The sequence below is a fragment of the Eschrichtius robustus genome, chromosome 19 (assembly GCF_028021215.1).
Source record: "Eschrichtius robustus isolate mEscRob2 chromosome 19, mEscRob2.pri, whole genome shotgun sequence".
Lineage (NCBI taxonomy): Eukaryota > Metazoa > Chordata > Mammalia > Artiodactyla > Eschrichtiidae > Eschrichtius > Eschrichtius robustus.
Genome location: NC_090842.1, coordinates 1,332,628 through 1,352,223, shown reverse-complemented (window position 1 = coordinate 1,352,223; position 19,596 = coordinate 1,332,628). Strand labels below are relative to the sequence as shown.

General features: G+C 64.8%; 1 protein-coding gene across 3 annotated transcripts in view; it reads right to left on the bottom strand.

Annotated features, from left to right (window-relative positions):
- The window catches only part of CBFA2T3 (CBFA2/RUNX1 partner transcriptional co-repressor 3), a 53,308-nt gene that overhangs the window by 2,204 nt on the left and 31,508 nt on the right, over window positions 1-19,596 (bottom strand). For 2 of the 3 annotated variants that reach the window (XM_068527494.1, XM_068527493.1), the window contains exons 2-9: window positions 17,014-17,160; window positions 13,884-13,961; window positions 9,293-9,534; window positions 9,096-9,185; window positions 4,686-4,867; window positions 3,786-4,009; window positions 1,110-1,195; window positions 322-520 (exon numbers count right to left, since the gene is read on the bottom strand). In XM_068527494.1, coding sequence (XP_068383595.1) covers window positions 322-520; window positions 1,110-1,195; window positions 3,786-4,009; window positions 4,686-4,867; window positions 9,096-9,185; window positions 9,293-9,534; window positions 13,884-13,961; window positions 17,014-17,134 — 1,222 coding nt within the window. In that variant the 5' untranslated portion in view covers window positions 17,135-17,160. The remainder of the gene's footprint in view (window positions 1-321; window positions 521-1,109; window positions 1,196-3,785; window positions 4,010-4,685; window positions 4,868-9,095; window positions 9,186-9,292; window positions 9,535-13,883; window positions 13,962-17,013; window positions 17,161-19,596) is intronic. The other variant, XM_068527495.1, reaches the window with a different exon arrangement.

Below are 19,596 nucleotides of genomic sequence, written 5' to 3'. Positions count from 1 at the left end.
TGGTGGGGGGAGCAGGGTGATGTCAGGAAAGGAGACCCTCGGGAGCCCATGGGCTTTGGATTCGGCTGGGAGCTGGGCCGAGCCTGGCGCCTCTGCGTCTCCACGGTCATCATTCAGGAGCCTCCCAGCGCCGGGCCCCTGGCCTATCGGAACCGAGAGCTGGGCCTCCCAGCGGGTCAGGCAGTGTCTGGGCAGCAGGCGGCCCCTCTTTTCCAGGTTACAGGGTGTTGGGTGTTATTTCACTGCAGGGCCGTGTGAGGGCGCTGCCGTGGCGAATGATGGCCTCGGCCCCGGTGCCCCGTGCGCGCCCACAGAGCACACCTAGCTGAGAGCCCTCAGCGCCCACGGAGCTGCCGAGGGGCCGGGCGGCGGGCGCGGGGCTCTTCTTGCTGTCCTCGGCGGCGTCACTGTAGCGCCGGATCCAGTGGTTGAGCTCCTCGCGGTCGGCCTCCTGGCAGCGGCGCAGCACGGTGAGCGACCGCCGCGTCTTCTCGGCCATGTCCATGATGCAGTTCAGGAGCTGCGGGCACGCGGGGCCGGGTGAGCCACTCGATGACGAGGACAGCCGGGACACTGTCCCACACTCCGGGCCCGGCCAGCCCGCCCGCCAGGCCTGCCCAAGGGGGCTCAAGGCTGCGGCCTGAAAACCCACCTCCACTGCCCGGAAAAACACCTGAGCAGCTGGGCGGGGCTGGGGAGGCGCCCAGGGCACCACACCGGCGGGGAGGCTTGGCCAGACCCAGGGCTGGGGCTCTCCCTGCAGCCCTCGAGGTGCGATCTGCCCCGCGAAGTAGACGGGCTAGCTCCGCTCCGGGGACCACCCTTCTCTTGGGGTCCCCTCCCCAAAAGGACGCAGGGCAGGGATGACCCTGAAAATGGTGTCAAAGGGGTCCCACCCCCGCGGCCAGGGGACCTTTCTCCAGGAGACGGTTCGCAGGGCCCTAGAAGGGAAGGTGCTGAGGGGCCGACCAGGAGCGCACGGGCGAGCCTAGACAGGCGGGCGCAGGGCCAAGGGGGCGCACACGAGCCCTGCCCCCGCAGCGCCCGCAGGTTGGGCAGAGCGCCTGGGAGTTGCTGCAACGCCCCGTGGCCCGAACCTGGACACTCACGTTGTTGAGGTGCTTCCACTCCTCCGACCACTCGCGCTCCGTGAGCCTGTGGTCAATCACTTCCTCAGGCCGGGACCCGTGCACTGCTGCGGAGGGAGCTGATGCTGAGGCCCCGCCCCCGCTCCCAGGCCCCGCCCCCGATCACGCCCCTGCCGCAGGCCCCGCCCACGGGCTGTGTCTTCCCGTGGAGAGGTGAGGAAGAGAACCCTGGGCACTGACCCTCTGCCCACTGCCCTGGGGGCTCAGGAACAGGCCTGGCCTCTACTCATGCTTCGGAGGAAGAGACCCGTGTCCCCATCCCGCGCTTTGGCCACCCCTCCCCCACCTCCAAATCCAGCCACTCTCTTTCTGCCCCCTGCTGCTGGCATAGTGGCCTCAGACCTCAGTCAAGGGGCTTCCCCACTGCTCAGGGCCTCCTTGTGGCTGCCTGGCTTCACCCATACTTTACTGCTTCCCCTGAGCTATCTGGACTCCTGTGCATCCTTCAAAGCACAGGTCACAGGCTCCTTCCTCCTCAGCAGCCTTGGGCTCTCAGGCTTCCTTAAGCCCCATGTATCTCTGGTTGTGTAGTAATTATAGGTGCTTCTTTGCTTATTCTCAGTCCTGCCAACAGACTGTGTCAGTCCCCAGGGCAGGGCCAGTGTGGCCTGTTCACCTCTGTATCCCCTGGGCCGAGCTCCAGCCTGGTAAGAGGAGTGATCCGGCTTATCTGCTGGGTCTCAGGTGAGCGGGTCTAAGTGTGGTCTCCTGGGAAACAGTGGGGTCGGGAAAAGCCAGAGCCCTGACACTCATTCCCCATGGGACCTGGGCCCCTTGTCTTGCCTGTGGCCTCAGTTTCCCCACCCTGCCTGCCTCCCGGAGGTGTGATAAGACTCCCGGGAGACGAGATGGAGGGGAGAGCCCTGAGTGTGGAGCAGGGCTCTGTGCTAAGGGCTTTACGGGTTCATCCCTGCCTCAACCTCCAACCGTGTGTGGGGGGGGAGGGGTTCTGCCGTTATTTCCATTTTATAGATGAGGAAACTGAGGCTGGTTACAGGGACATGTTAAAGTAAAGCAAAGCAAAGCAAGGTAAAGTAAAGCAAAGGTCGGCTGGAGCTGGGGCTGTGCCCTTAGCTGCTGGCTGGTATAGCTCCAGAGACTGAAACAATGGGGTACCCACACCCCATAATCAGAAACAAAACAAACAACTGCGAGCTGAGAAATTCACGCCAGCGGGAGAGCGTCTGGCTTCCTCACAGCAGCTCCTCCTACACTTTTTGAAATACCGAATATGCTCACGCCCACTGTGACCCAGCACGGCCCATGCTACCTGGGCTGGGGTCTACTTAGGCCTTTTTTAGCCCCCAAACCTGAAATGCCTACCCAAACTGCAGCAGAGGTGGGAGGTAGTAGCCACAGCCCGCCGTCCACCACCCTGCCCTGCTGCCCAAGGAGCTGGGGCCTGCACCAACGCCCCAACCAAAATAGTGGCTGAGATCTGCCTGACAGCTGGCGTTTATTTTTGCGTTAGCAGAAGCGGGTGGGAATTAGCACCTGCCTGACCCGGCTGCAGGGAGCCAGACGCTGTCACCTGCTGCCCGGGCCTGGGCCCGGGCCCTGGAAGCTTCCGGGGGGAGGAGGCAGGGGCAAGGCCTCTGCTGACCCTTCCTCTGGGCCCACCATTGGTGCCCTGGGCCTCTGCCTCAGGGGCAGCTGTTTCCAGGTTTCCTGCACCAAAACGCTGGGGGGGGGGGGTCCCTGGGGTGGAGGCTAATCCTATTCATCCCTTTGACCCAGCACAGAGGAAGGTCAGAAGGTCAGTCGTGGTAGCTAGACGACTTTGGGCCTGTCCGTTACCCCTTTGGGCCTCAGTCTCCCCATCTGTAATGTGGGCATGCTAACACATCACACACGTGTGTCAGAACACATCGGGGTGCTGCCTTCTAGGACCCAGCAAAACATACAATGCCAACAAGAGGACCACTGGGACCTGCCACACCGCCACCAGTAACAGCTGGGTCTTAACCCCCTCTCACCCCGTGAAGGCGGGGCTGCTCTTAGACCCAGCCAACAGCGAGGAAGCAGGCATGCAGAGCACGTGACCTGCCCAAGGGCACACCTGGGGGAGCTCGGAGGACCAGGCAGTCCTGCCCCCGGGGGGTGTCGCCCCAGCGCCCAGCCTCCCTCATCTCCTTCATTCTTGCACGGACCACCCTCTACGGATTTGGTGTTTTGGTGTAGCAGGACCGGCCGTGTGTGCTCAGTGGTGCCTCTGCTTTCCCTCAGGGCGCCTGGGCCTTGGAGGCGGGGGCTGCAACTCCCGCGACTTGGGGACCCCCCACATGCCGGATCTCTCCCGGCTGCCAGTGCATCCCGAGCGGCTCTAGATGCCATACCTGGCCCTGCAGAGCCCCCAGGACAGGCACCTATGCAGCCACGGTGCCCACCTGCCATGGGGAGGGGCCCTCCTGGTCCTGAGGGTGGCGGTGTCGGGCTGCCCCCCCCGGGAAAGATGGCTGTCCCTCAGGCTTCTGGGCGCAAATCCCTCCTCTGCACCCACGTCCTCAGTGTCCATCCTCCCCGGACAGACGTGGCCGGGCAGCGCCAGCGTTCACGTGCACACGGCAGCCCCGTTTGCTCCACCCGCCCCCGACCTCCACTCGGCGCACGCGTGCACCCCCGCAGCGCGCCGCTCACCCAGCTGCCGATGGCGCTCTCGCAGCTCCCGGGGGTCAAGGTGGCGGTAGGAGTCCCGGAAGTGGTGGGCCACGGCCATGTCCTCCAGGCGGTAGTGCGGAGGCGGCGTGGGCTGGGGCAGCCCGTTGCTGGGGCTGCAGCGCTGGGCGGGGCTCAGGGTGCACGGCCGTTTGCTGAGGTGGTCCGGGTGCAGAGGGTCACGGTCTGACCCGTTCTCTTTGGTCCTGGTCCCAAGAGCAGGCAGGGGACAGTGGTCACGGGGCCAAGATCCGTGGACAGAGGGGTGAGGGGAAGGTTGGGGCGCGGGCAGAGAGCGAGCGAGCGAGTGAGGAGGAGACAGACCGAGGTGAACAACGGGAGAGATCAGACCTGGCCGCTAGGGGCCCGGCCCCGTGCTCCCCTCTTTCTCCTCCTCTGGGGCTCCTGGGGTGAGGTGGTCAGGAAGCCTGGGCCTCCTTGGAGAGAGTGGGGGAGGCACCCTCCCCCATCAGCAGGACAGGTACCCACGCTATGACCCAGCAGTGAGGGCCAGCCCAGGCACCTGGGCACCTCGGGCTGCTGGACACTCGGGGTGCACGTCCAGCACGAAGGGAATAGCCAGGGCATGCCGGCCAGGCAGTGTCTGTCCTGCCTCCGCCCCTGTCCTCCCGGGGCATCCGAGTCCTCAGGAGAACCCGCCACAGCCAGACAGGGCGGCCTCCCGGTGCTTCAGCCTGTTCAGTGCCCTTGCACTTCAGGCTGAACGTGACCAACTCAGCAGCGGCTGCCACAGAACGCGACGTGGTGTCGGCCTGCATTCTCTCAGCCCCGGAACTGGGGCGCCCGCTAAGCCTCGGCGCCAGCGCAGCTCTCCGGAGTCAGGTAGGGAGAGAGCCGGGCCTCCACCGTCCCCCCAGGTACCTGTCAGGTGTTCTCCTCTTGCCGTTCTCGTTGACCTCCGGGAGGAGCTCCGAGGGGTCGGTGGGGGAAGAGGCGTTGGCATCCAGCAGGAGCTGCTCGTGCTGGGCCAGGTACTGGGCGGGGGTCTGCTTGGCCAGGCGGGCGCAGTGCAGGAGCTCCCGCTGCAGCAGGGGCAGGTTAGCCTGCGGGGGACGGGGAGGGGCTTGGACTGGCTGCCGACTGAGGTCAGGGCGCCAGGTGCTTGGAGGTGAGGCAGGGACGCCAACGGCCAGCCTTGCTGTGTGACTTTGGGCAAGCTGCACAACCGCTCCGGGCCTCGAGTTCCTCTGCTACAGCCTGGGGATGAGGGCGGGACCATGCCCCTCAGAAGACCCAGTGGTTTGGGGTTTTTCCCCTTCACCAAGCTCCCTCCTGTGTTGGCATCTGGAGAAACCGAGGAGGGGTCCTCACCAGGACCCGCTGCCTGCGCCTGAGGAAACAGGCCCCAGACGACCGCCCGCACGGAGGAGACTGAGGCTCAGGGGGGCGGGGCAGCCCTGCACACAGCTCACTGCAGGGGACGAGCAGGACCCCAGCACACCTGCCGCAGACCCCAACGTGTGCCGGCTGGTCCTGCCTGCCCACTTTCTGCGGGTTCCCAGCCCAGCCTTGAATAAAGGCATCAGTGTACCCACACCACTCTGGGCCGTCACGCGTGCCACCTCCCGGGGTCGGACACGACCACTGGGTTCCACGTTTGTGGGTAAGGATACCACAGCACAGGGAGCAGAATGGCACGTGGGGGTGGGCACAGGATTCGAACGCAGATCCCGCCTGTGACCACCGTGCGTAACTGCCGTGCCCTCCTGCCTCCGCCCTGCTCTAGGCCTCCCAGCGAGCACGGCAGGGCCCCGGGGGCTCGGCAGTCTCCCCAGAGCCACCGTGGGAGGATGCCGGCTGGATGGGGGCCCGGCAGCAGGCCGCTTGGGAGGGCCAGAGTTCTAAGTATTTGTAAATAAATGCAATTCCCCAACTTTCTCATGGTGTTTCCAAGCCACCTCAGCAGCCTCTCCCGCCTCTGCACCACCAGCCCCCACTAGCGCATCCACCCGGACCCGATCAAGCAGCCAATGCGTTTTTGTCAAGCAGCGCCGGCTGCCAGGCCTGTTTTTTTTCTACTTGGATAGCTGAACAGGGGCCAGCCCGCCATCTGTCGAACACGTTAGGAGCATGAGCTGGGAAAGGAGGTCCCAGGAGGTCCGAGGACGCCAAACATCCTCCCTCCCCCTCGCCAGCCCCTCCTCTCCCGGTGCAGCAGGGCGGGGACAGCACGGGCACTGGCTGGTTGCTGTTAGGGCCATGGAAACATCTGGATTCCTGGCCGGCTGGGCCCAGCTGGGAGCCGGGGCCACGGGTGGAGGGCTGGCTGGGCGGGGCGGCATCTCCCAGCTTCCGGAAAGCCCCACCACTCAGCCACGCACAGCGTCAGGCTCAGGAGAGGGTGCAGGGGACCTGGGGCCTTTGGCTGGGGGAATGGGGCCCAGGGCCCAGAAGAAATGCATAGAGACTATGGGGGGCCGGTGGTCCTCTCCTTCCTGGGCAGCAGTCCCAATTCTGTCTCCAGGGCCTGGGAGGCCTTGCCGCTGAGATGCTGGACCGAGCTGGTGAATCCCAGCTCTGCCACCTGAAAGAAGGTTCCATGCTGTCCTCTTCACAGACGGGAACTCCGGCCAGAGGAAAATCAGTGTTTGCAAAAACACCCGCAGTCACGGTGTTACTGGAGCAGGTGTCTCCCATTTGGTGAGGGTTTATGACATTTCCACTGCTTTCCCAAGGACCTCCTACACTGCCCCACACTCCACTGCAGACCCTGTGTCTGCCCACCGTGGCTGTGCTGTGTGACCGTGGGCAAGTCACTTAACTTCTCTGACTTCTGCCTCACCTGCAGCTGGAGCTGCAAGAAGCTCTGGCTCCTCCCATCCTGGGTGTGAGGCTCCCACGAGCTTCTCATGAGTTAACTCTCCCAGTCCCACCTGAGGTGGTGGGCTGTCACACCCCAGGGACCTGGGAGGGGACTGGGAAGTGGGAGTTTCAGTTGCCCAAGGGCAGAGCTGGGTTTGAGCCGGGTGGGCTGGCCGCTGCTCCTGCCTCTGCTATAGGAGATGGCGCCAAGGGCCACCACGTGGGTGCACCACGGTTGGGCCTGGGAGGCCGTCAATCCCCAGGAAGGCGCTGCCCCCGCTGCTCCCAGGTCACAGGTGGGGAAACCGAGGCCGCCCAGCAGGCCGGCACGCCCCCCAGGCTCCCCGCGGCACTCTGCGTGCTCAAGAGGCCAGGGTCCCACAGTGAGTGGGGGGGCAGGGGCGGGGCACTCCCCAGGCAGGGCCGCGGCGACAGGACTGGCCACGCCCAGGAGCCCCACGTCAGGCAGACGAATGGACTCTGTCCCTGACAGCCCGCCGGCCCAGGGCCCTCACCCAGCTGCCCCATCACCAGGAGAGCAATCGGGGCGCCACAGCTCTGAGAGCCCCATGACAGTGCTGTGGGCAGGGGGCACACTGAGGCAGGCACTGCCAGGCCGGTGCGTCCTGTCTGGCGCCTCACTGGGGTGTGCCTGGGAGGGTGCTGGGATGCCAGGGCGAGTGGGCCTGGCCAGGGCGGGCGCGGGGATGCGGAGTGTTTTCCCTTCTCCTGCCCCTCTGATAAACAAGGGCAGCTGACACGGGCGGGTGGGACATCTGCTGTAAATATCTAATCTGACAGAATAGCAGGCACTGCGTCCCCCACGATGGGGAGCGTGGAGTCAGCAGTAAGTTGAAAGCAGGGAGGAGCGGGAAGGGCTCCTGATGAATTGCAAATGACTGCCAGATGGGCGAACCCTCAGCCCAGCTCAGAGTGAGCTCAGCGGGGTGTGGGCGGGAAGGAGGGAGGAGGGAGCGGATGTGGGGTCCCCTTGGAACGAGGTGCGGGCCTGGGCACACCCCGGGCAGGCTGGGAGGCTTGGAGCTGGAGGGAGCCGGGTTCCAGCCTTGCTCCACCCCTCCACCAGAGGGGACCTCGGGGCCTCAGTTTCCCCGCCTGTTAACCGGGAACAGTGGCAGTGTCTGTGCCACCCCCCTCCCGCCCCGAGGGCTGCTGGGGGCTCAGCAGGGGCAGCTGCAAAGGACACGTCGTCTGCAGAACACTTGAAATCCCCAGATGACGACGCCCAGTGTCCGTCGAGCACGTCCCGAAGTCTTTACCTGCGTCTCTCCCCACAACCTTCCCAATAGCCTGAGAATGGCTCCCACTTCACAGCTGCAGAAACTGAGGCACAGAGGGGCGAACTAGCTTGGCCCAGGACAGTGGGGGCTAAGTGGCAGGGTCAGGGCTCGCATCGGGGCACGTCTGGTCTGGCCTGTCTTCAAGACCCTCTGAAAGGCAGGCCCCACCAGGGTGCAGCTGTGCAGGCGAGCATGGCCCACGGCTGGGAGCACCACCTGGGCCTGGGAAACGAGAGCCCGCCAGGCGCTGCAGGGCGGGCATCTCCCAAGCGAGCTCTGTGGAACCTGACCTGAGGAGATGCGCGCTAGCAGGGGCACCTGGGGTCAAATACATTCGGGAAGCGTTTCATCTCCACCCCCTCTGGGAGATGTGCGACCCTCATAGGGGAGTGAAGGTCCTGAGAAGTACTGCAGGGGAGACATGGGTCTAACGCTTGTCCCGGTTTTGTGCACACACGTTGCCCAGCACCTTGTTAAAATGCAGATTCTGACTCAGTGGGTCTGGGCTGGGGCCCGGGAACCTGCATTGCTCACACACCCTGGTGTTGCTGCCGCCCAGCCAACACCAACTACCGAGAGGCCCTGGTCCACTGTTTATCTTCCGTGATGACCACACGGCCGCCTTCCAACTGACACCCACTCACCCATCTGTCTGCTCACCCACATGACCACCGTCTGTCCACTGTCCCTCTCCCCTCACTCCGTTCCAGGTACACGGCCACCTCGCTGCTCCTCAAACACAGCAGGCACACCCCTGCCTCAGGGCCTTTCCATGTGCCGTCCCCGCTGCCTGGCTCTGTTCCCCGCTCTCCTCCCTCGCCCTCCTCCCCCCTCATCAGAATGCACCCTCTCTGCAGCTCCAGAGTCTACGGCCGTTGTTGTCGGCTGGCACATAGCAGGTGCTCAAAAAACAGCTGTCGAGCGGCTGAGTGTATTGGCCACTAATAACAGGGTTGAGCCTGGGAGCTCGGTCTCAGAGCACAGGGTTGGGTGGCTGACTAGTCCGGCCTGGCAGCGAGCTTGCAGGAGTCGGCCGCGACGGGTCAGCCCTGTTCCCCCCGGGGGACAGGGGTGTCAGAGTCTCGAGAACAGTGGCTGATCTGAGCTGGCAGAGAAAAGACTCGGGGCTCCTGGGGCCCCAGCGCAGGGGAAGTGGGTTTGTCCCTACCTTCAGGAAGGGGATGACGAACGGCCGCAGCGGGAAGTTGGTGGCCTCCTGGAGCTTGGAATGGAACTCCTCGATGGTCAGGGTGGAGTTCTGCGGTGGGGAGGCGGGGAGAAAACACCTCGCTTCAGCCCGGGGAGAGGAGGGCAGAGCCCGAGGGCTGGCCCGGCCCGGGGTCACCGCGCCCCGACCCGACTCACCACGAGCCCCAGCACCAGCGTGCGCACGCGCTCCCCGATCTCCGGGGAGATGTCGCTGCCGAACTGCTGCAGGGTGGCCAGGAAGCGCTTGAGCTTGCTGAGCTGCCGCGCCCCGCAGGCCGGGGGCAGCTGCTGTGTGGACAGAGAGGCGGTGCACGAGGTGGCTGGGCCACTGCTGAAGCCGCTGGGCGTGGACGGGGTGCCGCTGACGGCCGTGGGCGAGGGGCTGCTGCCGTTCATCACTGCGCGGGGAGAGGCGGGGTGAAGACGCGGCAGGGCAGCTGGGCCCCACGGACACCCTTTACAGACGCACAAACTGGGGCCCCCGGCAGAGTGGGGCAGCTAGTACGGACGGGATCCAGGTGTGGCCCGGGCTCAGCGGCCCTGCGGCTTTGCTCTGGGCCACGCAGTCGGGCCCTCCACACCCGGGGGACACCACGGCCCCACGCTGCCTGGCAGACGCGCATCTCCTGTGAGCAGGTAGAGGGGCTTCCCCACAACCGGGATCTGCGGGCCCACCCTCCTCTTCCAGGGAGAGGTCCCTCATCCCCACAAAAGGGCAGTGGCCACCCACCCCCCACCACGGCCCCAAGCCACGCCCCAGTGCCTACGCAGGTGCCATCGCCTGGCTGAGGGCCCCCGTGCCAGGCTGACGGGGCTCAAGGTGGGGCAGGGGAGCCTGGACCCCCGGGACAAGCAGGGTTGGATGCTGGCAGCGGGGACACTGTCTGGGGCTGCTGCACGGGTGGACGTGTGCGCACACGGGCCCCAGCTGCGTGCGGAGGACAAGCAGGTGACCTGAGGGGCCTGCGATGAGCTCATGCAGGGGCCCCGGGAGCAGCAGTGTGGGTCCCTGTGGTGACAGACACTGGGACTGCTGTGAAGTGGACCAGGGGCAGGACTGTAATCAGCTGAGTCTGCCCCCAGGGCCGGGGAGCCCTCCAGAGCCCGACCACCTGCACCCCACTGCCCTGCACCAGGGCCTGCACAGAGGTCAGAGGTCGTGGGCTCCCAGGGCCCCTGGTGATGGTGGAGGGGGTCTGGACATGGGACGGTGGACTGGACGCCTCTGGGGGTCCCAAGGCACAGCCCACAGACTCCGCGGCCGACCTGCGGCCGCTCACGCCGCCGCAGGCTGCATGGGACCTGCTCCTTCACACTCCTGTTCACACACCTGACTCCAGCTCCTGCACACGTGCGTGCTCCCTACACGACCGTCCCAAAGCCCAGCCCCTCGCCCATGCCCTTCACTCCCCGCGCCTTCCCTCCCTCAGCAGCCTTGCACGCACCTCACGCAACATGCCAAACACACGTGCACTCATGCTCGCATACACGTGTATACGTGTATGCAGATACATAAATGTGCACACACGTGCACGCACCTCACACGCGTGCTTGCACACAGGCCTATATGCACTGCATGCATGCACACACATATGTGCACACGGACCCAGTGCACACCCTACGTGCACAAAGACCTATGTACACACTCACACGTGCACACACACGCCCACAAGCACACCCCACATGCACACACGGGCACGATGCAATGTAGCCCACGGCGCACCCATGTGCACACCCACACAGCACACATAGACGTGCACACTAGCACACGCACACATGCAGGCACACTTCTCACTCACTCAACTGTGGTCCCCGAGGCCCGTGCCCTGGCCCTCCCGCCTTGTCTGGCTGGGTCTGTGCAGAGGCTGTGCGCTCACGCCTCGCCGGGCTAGGGATCTGGGGATGCAGGACAGCTCAGAGCTGCTGCTTCCTCAGGGCCGGGTTTCTCCAGGGCTCCAGCATCTGCCGGGGCCTGCGTGTGTGGAGACGGGGGAGCAGGAGCCCCTTTCTCCGGGGTGGGGATGCTGCTGGGCTCGGCTCTGGGAAGTGGCCCCTTCTGAACAGCCACGGCACGGACGGCGGGCATGTCGCTCTGCCCCTCCAGACCACGCCAGCCCGGCTATCCTGACCTGGCTCTGGGGGGTGACCTCCGCCGCCTTGGCCTCGCCCAGCCTGCAAGGGCGGGAGCACATGAGGTGGCCGCATGCCCATCCCTCCTCCCTGGGCCTCGGCTCTCCCAGGGCTTGGTTCTCCAGGTCCCGGCTGCCGGCTCCACCCGCCCCTGCAGGCCTGGGGGATGCAGCTCCCGCTCCAGTCCTAGGCCTGCGCCATCCCCCTGGGAGCTGGAACTGGCCCACCCCCGTTAACCCCGAGCCTGCTATCTGGTCGGCTCTGCTTGCACCTTCAGCTTCCATGACCCGCCTGCCGGCGACACCTGCGAACGCTCCCCCCCGCCCCGAGCTGTGGGCCAGGGACCGGCCACCTAAGCCGCAGGCGACGGGCCTCGCAGCCCCCGAACAGCGCACACGGTGCTCAAGGTCGCCTCCCGTCCCCCGTTGCCCCGGCACTCCGCAGACCCTCAGAGGCAGCCTAACGCGGCCCAGCCCTTGCGGGCGCAAGACAAGCACCCTGGTTGGGAGTGGACGTCCTGGACCAGCCCAGACGTGCCGTGCGGGTGAGACGCGGGCCTAGCCTCCGCTTCCTCATCAGCAAGCGGCCCTCGGCCCAGACCAGAGGCGGGGCTTCTGGGCCCGGAGGGCCGGCTGCTCCCTCTGCTGCGCGCTCCCCCTCGCAGGACCCAGGGTATCCTTCTCCCACCGGAAGGCGCCGGAAACGCCTGACCTGATTGCTTTTACGTGTTGGGTGATGGCTCATCAATAACCGGCCCCACGTAACAGAAGTTTGGAAAGCACAGGTTGAAAGCCAGGCTTGGCGCCAAAACAGACGTGCTGCCTCTGTGTCCCGAGAGGGGGCGGGCTGCAGGTGTGGCGCCCTGCTCCGCTCCTGGGGCCCGTGCCCTTCACTCGGCCCTTGGTGCCGCTTCTCCCTCCCTGGAGACACAGTGCAGGTTGAAACCTGTTTGCCCCCCGGGTCTGGGCGACCTTAGGAGCTCCTTCCAGGACCCACAGGTGACACTCCGGCTCGGGGGTAATTCTGCAGGACAGTCGCTCCAGGGACTTCCTGTCGCTCTGGGATGGAAGGAGCTCCAGACACAGAACACGAAGGGCCCTGTCCCTCACCCTCTCCGAGGTGTGTTCAGGGGACCCTTGGACCAGAAGACCCTGCTGTTGTGCTAATTTTCTCTGTCATTGTGGAGCTCCAGCTGACCCCTCGGTGGATGCCGACACACACACACACACACACACACACACACACACACACACACACACACACACACACACACACACACACACACACACACACACACACACACACACACACACACACACACACACACACACACACACACACACCCCCCCCCCCCCCCCCCGGTCGAGACTGATGACAGCCGCTGGCGGTCACCCCAGCCAGGCCGGGAGGTGGCCTGCTGCATGGGGACCTCACCGCAGCGGGGGCTTCTGGTCACTCACGGCAGAGCTGGGCCGTCGCTCGGGGTCTGGATCTTCAGGGGCTTCGAAGACGTGTGGCTATCCATGCCTCCTGGGACCCCGCCCGCCAGCCCCTGGCCTGGCCTCCCTGTGGCGCCCTTACCCGCTTGCCCTCGGCGCCTGGTCCTCCCGGCGGCCGGCCTGCCCTCGCTCGCTGCACTCCCTCCCAGGCTGCTGGGCAGTCTCAGCAGCTTGCTAAAGAGACGCCGAAAATAACCCTCGGCCACAAGTGCTTTCATTCCCACAACAGGTGTGTTACTAAGATAGACCACACGTGTCCCGGCCGAGGTTTGGGGGCACAGCGCAGCACCCCACGGCTCCCCCAGTCCCGGGGCCTGGGCCGGGGGGGCTAGGACGAGGCACCGAAAACAGCCCCTCCAGCCAGCCCCCCTCCCGGCCTTGGTGCTGGGAATCACCATCCTCCTGTCCACACAAAGCTCACAGGCCTCACAGCACCGCAGCTCCGTGGACACGCCAGGCCCTAGATGATGCCACACCTGGGCTTACATCAGGCCGGTCCAGATGGGCGAGCCCGCTGCACTTGCTGACTGACACACACTGCCAGCATCGCCCGATGAGAGCCTCGCCTGAGGGCATCAGCTGCGGCTTGGGCACTTGGACGGGAATGACCACTAGTGACCAACATCCGCTGAGCACCCCACGTGGGCCAGACTTCACGCTGACGTGACCCAGAGCTCCGTGTGATCACCCTTGGCACTGGCTCCATAACTTTCTTTCTACAGGTGGTGGTCCCTGCCTGTTGGACATTGTGCCTGGAAGGGTAAGAATGGGGTCTGCCCCAGGCTGGGGTCCGCCCTTGAGAAGGGCTGCGGACTGGCCACTGACACTTGACCTTCTTGCAACTCTGGGACCTGCCAGATTCGCCCAGTTTTGCGTTGGGGAAAAGGAAGCTGAGCGAGGCCATCCGCCTGCCCGAGGTCACAGAGCGTGTGAGCGGCAGGGCTGGGTGTGAACTCAGTCTGTGACTTGGGGATCCCGGCTGCTCTGCTCTCCTGGGTCTGTCCCTTGGGACCCGTCCCCTAAGAGAGGCCTAGCCCGGCAGATGCCGGGGTGCAGGCAGAGCAGTGGGCACCGGGTGAGGACCCCCCGGAGGCCGTGGTTTTTGTTATTTTACTTACAAAGACAGACCATAGACCATTTTAAGCAGCCATGAAAACGGCCGTGGGGCAGAGACATCGCAGGCCCGTCCTCTCGATCTGTAAGCAAAATAAGAAAAACACGCTGTGAGGAAGGAGGCCAGGCACCGGACTCTGCCCTGGGGGGTGTCTACGGTCGGCCCCTCCCCTGCCTCTCGACAGCGTTTTGGGGATTGGGACTCTGTCACCACCTTGGGCCAGTCCACAACCTTCTCTGGGCCTCAGCTTCCTTCTCTGTAAAATGGGCTGGATCAGGGGATCTCTTAGGGTCATTTCTGGTGGGAACTTCTGGGGCTCCACAAGAATTTTGGCACCTCCCTGGGTATGGGTGGGACACCCTGGCTCTTAAACAGCTGTGTTTCTGGAAGGCGCCTGGTGACCCCACTCGGCACCATCCTCAGGGACCCGGAGCCCAGGTGATGGGCTTGAGGTTGACAGACAAACCAATGGTGGTTCCGAAACGAAGCCCAGGTCTGAGCTGCCGTGAAGGGCAGAAGCACCAAAGAGGAAGAGAGATTTGATTCGTCTGAGCTGGAGTTAGTGGGCAAAAGCCACAAGGAGACAAGCTGTACCACTGTAAACAGAGATTGAGCCCCCATCACAGGGGGTAATCAAGGGCAGGATGGAGTGCTAGCCCCTTAAGGGTCCTCCCAGATGCCGAGTAGCTCCTTACATCCCTCCCCAGAGTTCTCTCAGCCCTCTGCCCCCCTCCCGAGCCACACCACAGCTCCAACTCTAAAATGAATTCATGCCCAGGGCAGTCACCAGGCAAGAAGAACCACAGCCCTCAAGCCATGGCTCAAGGTCAGTCTCTGGTCAGCTTGGCTCGCAGGCCGGTCCTGGGGAATCTGGGGAGGTTCTTGGCAGGAATCCACAGGGAACACAGAGGCTCCGTCTACTCTGGCTGTTATCAGCCAGGTGCACAGATGCAGTTAAGCACCCTGCTTTCAGGGAATTCGTGGGTTAGGGAGCAAATCTGAGGCCACCTTGGAGGCAGCCTGACACTTAAGACAAAAGCCCCCAGCAGCCAGATAGCACTAGGCGTCAGCTTAGCAAAGAAAGACCCTCTTGTCTCTCATAACCTCCATGCTCTAAACGGAGCCGGGACCCCAACGAGAGGGGACGGACCCTGAGCCACACGCAGGCTGCCACCCGCACGTCTGTTCGCAGGCCTCGTGAAGGCGAGCCGGTGGTGTCAGCTGACCCCGGCCCAGTCCGCAGCCTGGAACATCTGGTTCCCAGACCAGCACTTTCTGGAACACGGGCTACTGGACCGGGAAGAAAAGCAGGCCAGGGAGTCGCGCCCACGAGGGTCGGGGTCCCTGGGTCAGAGCCCTCGACCAGACCCTCAAATGGTCTGCTGGTCTCTCCTGCTTGGAACCGGACAACAGTTGCGGGGCGGGTCCTCTTCCCAGGGGGAGCTGCTGTCGCCCCGTCAGGAAGAATTCCCTTTCCCGCCTGGGCTGAGCGTACGCGGGTGGAGTTTAGCCCGGCTGGAGCCTCCCCTCCCGACCCAAGAGGCCGCATGGGGCGGCAACGGTCGGTGGACGGAGACAGACCGGCCTGCGGCTCAGTGCGAGGTAAGGACTGACTCTTCTGGAAAAGAGGGAGGGGTGACTGGCCGGCCACAGTCCCCGGGTGAGAAGAGTGAATGAGACAAAGCGCGGCCACCTCTGGCCACTCCCGTGCGGCCAGTGCAGGCTGCGCGCCCAGGATGGCGGAGGGCAGGGCCCCGCTGCTCTGGGTCCCATCCCGGGGCAGGAGGCAGGGCCGGGCCCACCCCAGTCTCCGTCACATGTGGGGACCCTCACTCAGACCGACCCCGGGGGGACAGAAGCTGGAACATTCTGTGCCAAGCGATGTGTGGGGAGGGGTACTTGACTATTAAGCTCCTGCTGTGCAGGGGTCGCCCTGCTTTCCGGCGGCTGCGCCCGGGAGCAGGTGGTGTTGCCCTATCTACCAACAGAGACCAGCTCACAGCCAACATCCTACAACAAGGGGCCCAGCCCGACCTCCTTCTCCAGGTGGGGGCCGCTGCCTGGCCTCGGAGGGCAGAACCAGTACCCTTCACGCCCAGGAATAAAAGGAGCAGGCCAGGCCCTGTGGCCCACCCTGGGCTCTAGGCAGAGCCAAGGACCCCAGGTGGGCGGAGTGGAGCCCGATGAACCCGCTGGGAACCAGGGGCCACCAGGCCAAGGCATTTGAGGCTCCTGCCCCAGAAACGGGCTTCATTTGGGTTTCAAAGCCTGGGGAAGGGTCCCCTGGTGTGGGGCTTTCTGGCTTCTGAACATGTGGGTGGGGGAGGCACGTGGATTGCCCGCCAGAAACACCTAGGACACACTGCTGAGCCCCTGGTCGAGGGAACAGGGAACACTGTCCCCCACACCAGCCCAAGCCAGGGGTCTCCTTCCCAACAGCTCTGACTCAAAGGACCGGGGCTCAGGTGGTGGCTGTGAATTCCGAAGCCCACCCAGACCCTCTGTGTGTGCCGAGATGCTCAACCCAAGGCCCAGGGCCAGCGAGATACCACCTGGGGGTCAGGTCTACCCACCACGTTGTCAGAGGGCCCCCTGACCCCAGCCCCTGGCCCACCCACACACCCGGCTCAGGCCTGGCTGCAGAGCTCCTTCAAGGCCAGAGCTGCCTCCGATGGGCCCTCCAGGGCGTGCAGGCCCAATAGGATTCACCCACATGCAAGTGACCTGCTGTGTGACCATGGGGAAGCCCCCATCCCTCTCTGAGCTCCAGTATAGCAGCTAACCTTGACGGAATGCTCACCGTGTGCCCACCATGCTAAGAACTTCTATTAACTCACTCGCCCCCACAGCAGCTCCGTGAGGCAGGGGCCATGACCAGCCTGGCTTTACAGATGAGGAACACCAGGCCCAGGGAGGTTAAGAAGTTTGCCCAAAGCCACACAGCTACCAAGCTCTGCTGGGTATCCGAACCTCAAAGCTTGGGCCCTGACCCATGATGAGATCCTCCCTCTTAAAGGCCCAACAGGGGCGTTTACAGGTCCAGAGTGGAAGCTCGGACCTTAATGGGCTCGAGGGACCCCCGGAGTTGCCTCTCCCCGCTGCGCCCCTCGGGGCCCGGCCCTGGGGTTACTCACTTGTGTGGGGCGTGAAGGAGGGGTGTCGTGTGGCCCCCTGGGACGCGGCAGGCGGCGGGGGCGGCATGCTGGGGGGCGTGGCCCGGGGCTGCGTCTTCACCTCGGCTGGGGAGCCAGGCATCGCGGAGGCCTTCTCCTTCCTGTCCGCTGTGGGCGCCATGGCCACCGGGGTGGGGGAAAGGAGAGAGAGAGACAGAGAGACAGAGCACGGGTGAAGCAGGCCGAGGGGCACAGGGGTCGGCGCCGCCCAGCCCCACCTGGTTCCCGGCTAAGGCCCCCAGCAGCTGGACGTGGGCCTATGTTGCTGGGGGCCCAGGTGGGCGACTCCCAGGTGGCCCCCAGGTGGCTTCTGGCTCTGCCTACAGAGCCCGTCCCAGGCCCCAGCCTGCCCCAGATAAGCCCCAGGTGTGCTCACAGGTGGCTGACAGCCCACCCACCTAGGACCAGAGAGCAGGCTTGGGTCAGCCCATTTCAGGTGGGCTGGAGGGTGTAGCTTTCAGAACTCTGGCCAGCCAGAACCGGGCTGGAGTTCTCACTGTGGGAGTGGCCCTGGGGGAGCCTGGATTGCCTCTCCTGCAGACCGGGGAGTCGGGTGGCATCCCCCAAGCCTGCGGTTCCCCACTCTGCTTGCATCAGCCCCTCCTGGAGGGCATGCGCAGACAGCCTCGCCATCCGCATTTCTGAACTCGGCAGGTCCGGAGCGGGCCTGAGACTCTGCACTTGTAACAGGCTGCCAGGGAGGCCCCCGGGGCGGCAGCTGCCCAGGTATTCTTTGCAGGTGGAGGGGGGTGAGCCTCTGGGCCTCCCCCTCCATCTTAGCTCAGGGTCAGCCAGCACCGGGGCCGGCCGCAGAGACCTGCGAGCAGCGGCTGGGATTGTGGGTGGGCGTCCCCGCCTGTAACAGACAGGCGCAGCCCACAGTGCCCCAGCCACTGCTCGTCCTGCTGACACTGACAGAGTCTCCCGGGGGCCAGGGGGACGATGGGGCCAGGCTTGACACCTGCCAGCCGTCACCAGGACTACCGCTCTGTCCCTCTGCCTCTCCCCACCCTCCCCTCCCGGGGTCCCGCACGACCTGGGCAGAGCTGGAGACACACACACAGACCCGGGCAGCCACCTCCGTGGACAGCCAAGATGCTAATGAACGGCATTTACCACCACCTGTGCCCCAGACCGTGCAGACCTCCCCCCCGCATCGCTCCCACGTCCTCCTTCACACAGAGGAGATGCCCTCGGCACTCCAGGGCCCAGGGGGTGAGAGCGGAGAAGCCCCCTCCCCACTGGGCCCCACGGAAGGGGGAAGCAGCCGGTCACCAGCAGCCACCCGGCCTCGCGGCACCTGCTGTCCACTCAGCTGGCCTCCCTCTCGCTGGGCGCCCTGCCCCCCACCAGCCCGCCTGTCAGGAGGCTGATGGCCTGGCACACGTGCGCCACAGCTGTGGGGACCCGTCAATGCCATGCCTGGCTACAGGGCTGGCGGCCAGTCCCCAGTGACAACCAAAGAAGGAAAACGTGGCCAGCGCCGTGGGCTCCAGGCCACCTCTGTGGGGTGCAGCCCCATCCTGGCCAGCCCTTCATCTGACCAGGCCACCCTGGGGCAGGCAGTCCCGTCATCAGGCCAGGGAGGGCGCTTAGGATGCCAGGCTGGGACGCTGGGGATGCGGGGCCTGGTCGGACCTTCCAAAGCCCTTCCATGCTGGGGCTTCGCTGGAACATCACGGGCGGAGCAGACCGGAGAAGCGGATGGACAGGAGCCGCTCCAGGCGGGAGGGTGGACCGAGTGTGCCCGCGATGACGAGGGTGCCACATCGCAAGGAGTCTCGCGCCCACCCCATGGTGTCTGCCGGGCCCGTGGACGGAGCGGGCACTGCCCTGCTGGTGCCCGGCAAGCAGGCCCGAGGCCGTCCACTTACAAAGGAGACACACACGCGCTCCTGGCACGTGACAGTCATGGCTCCTGTTATTCCCAGGAAACACTGTGAGGGGGACGCTGCTGCCAGCCTTGTTTTACAGGCGCAGAGAGGTGCAGCAATCCACCAAGGGCACACAGCACGTATGGTTTGGGTGGGCCTGCAGGGTTCCAAGGCCTGGCTGTCATCAACGCGAACTCTCCCCCTTGCAGGAGAGGCAGCAGTTCCGGGAATCAAACCCAGGTGGGTGGAGGTTCTGGGCTGGGTGGGTGGGGGCACCCCTGCGGCTCTCCCAGGTCCCACCTCCAGCCCTGGGTCCTGGGTCCCCAAGGTATGTGCACAGTAGGGCCACAGGTGCCAGAAACCCCACAAGTCTTGAATCTTGTTTGAGTCTGGCTCTATTGCCTCCTGGCTGTGTGACCTCGGGCAAGTCACCTCACCTCTCTGAGGTGACTCTGTAATGGCCGACGGCAAGCTCTCAGTGAAATTCGGTCATGGTTTATGGAGCAACTTGCGTGCCGGGACCCCGCTCTTGAGGCTGCCCTCGGCACACACCCCAACCCAGAAAGCGGAAAGTGACCGAGCACCTCGGGGAAGAGCAGAGGTGGTGCGGAGACGGTGAGCAACGCATTTGTGGTCAAGGAACAGAGAGCACAAAGGCGGGAGGGGGCGT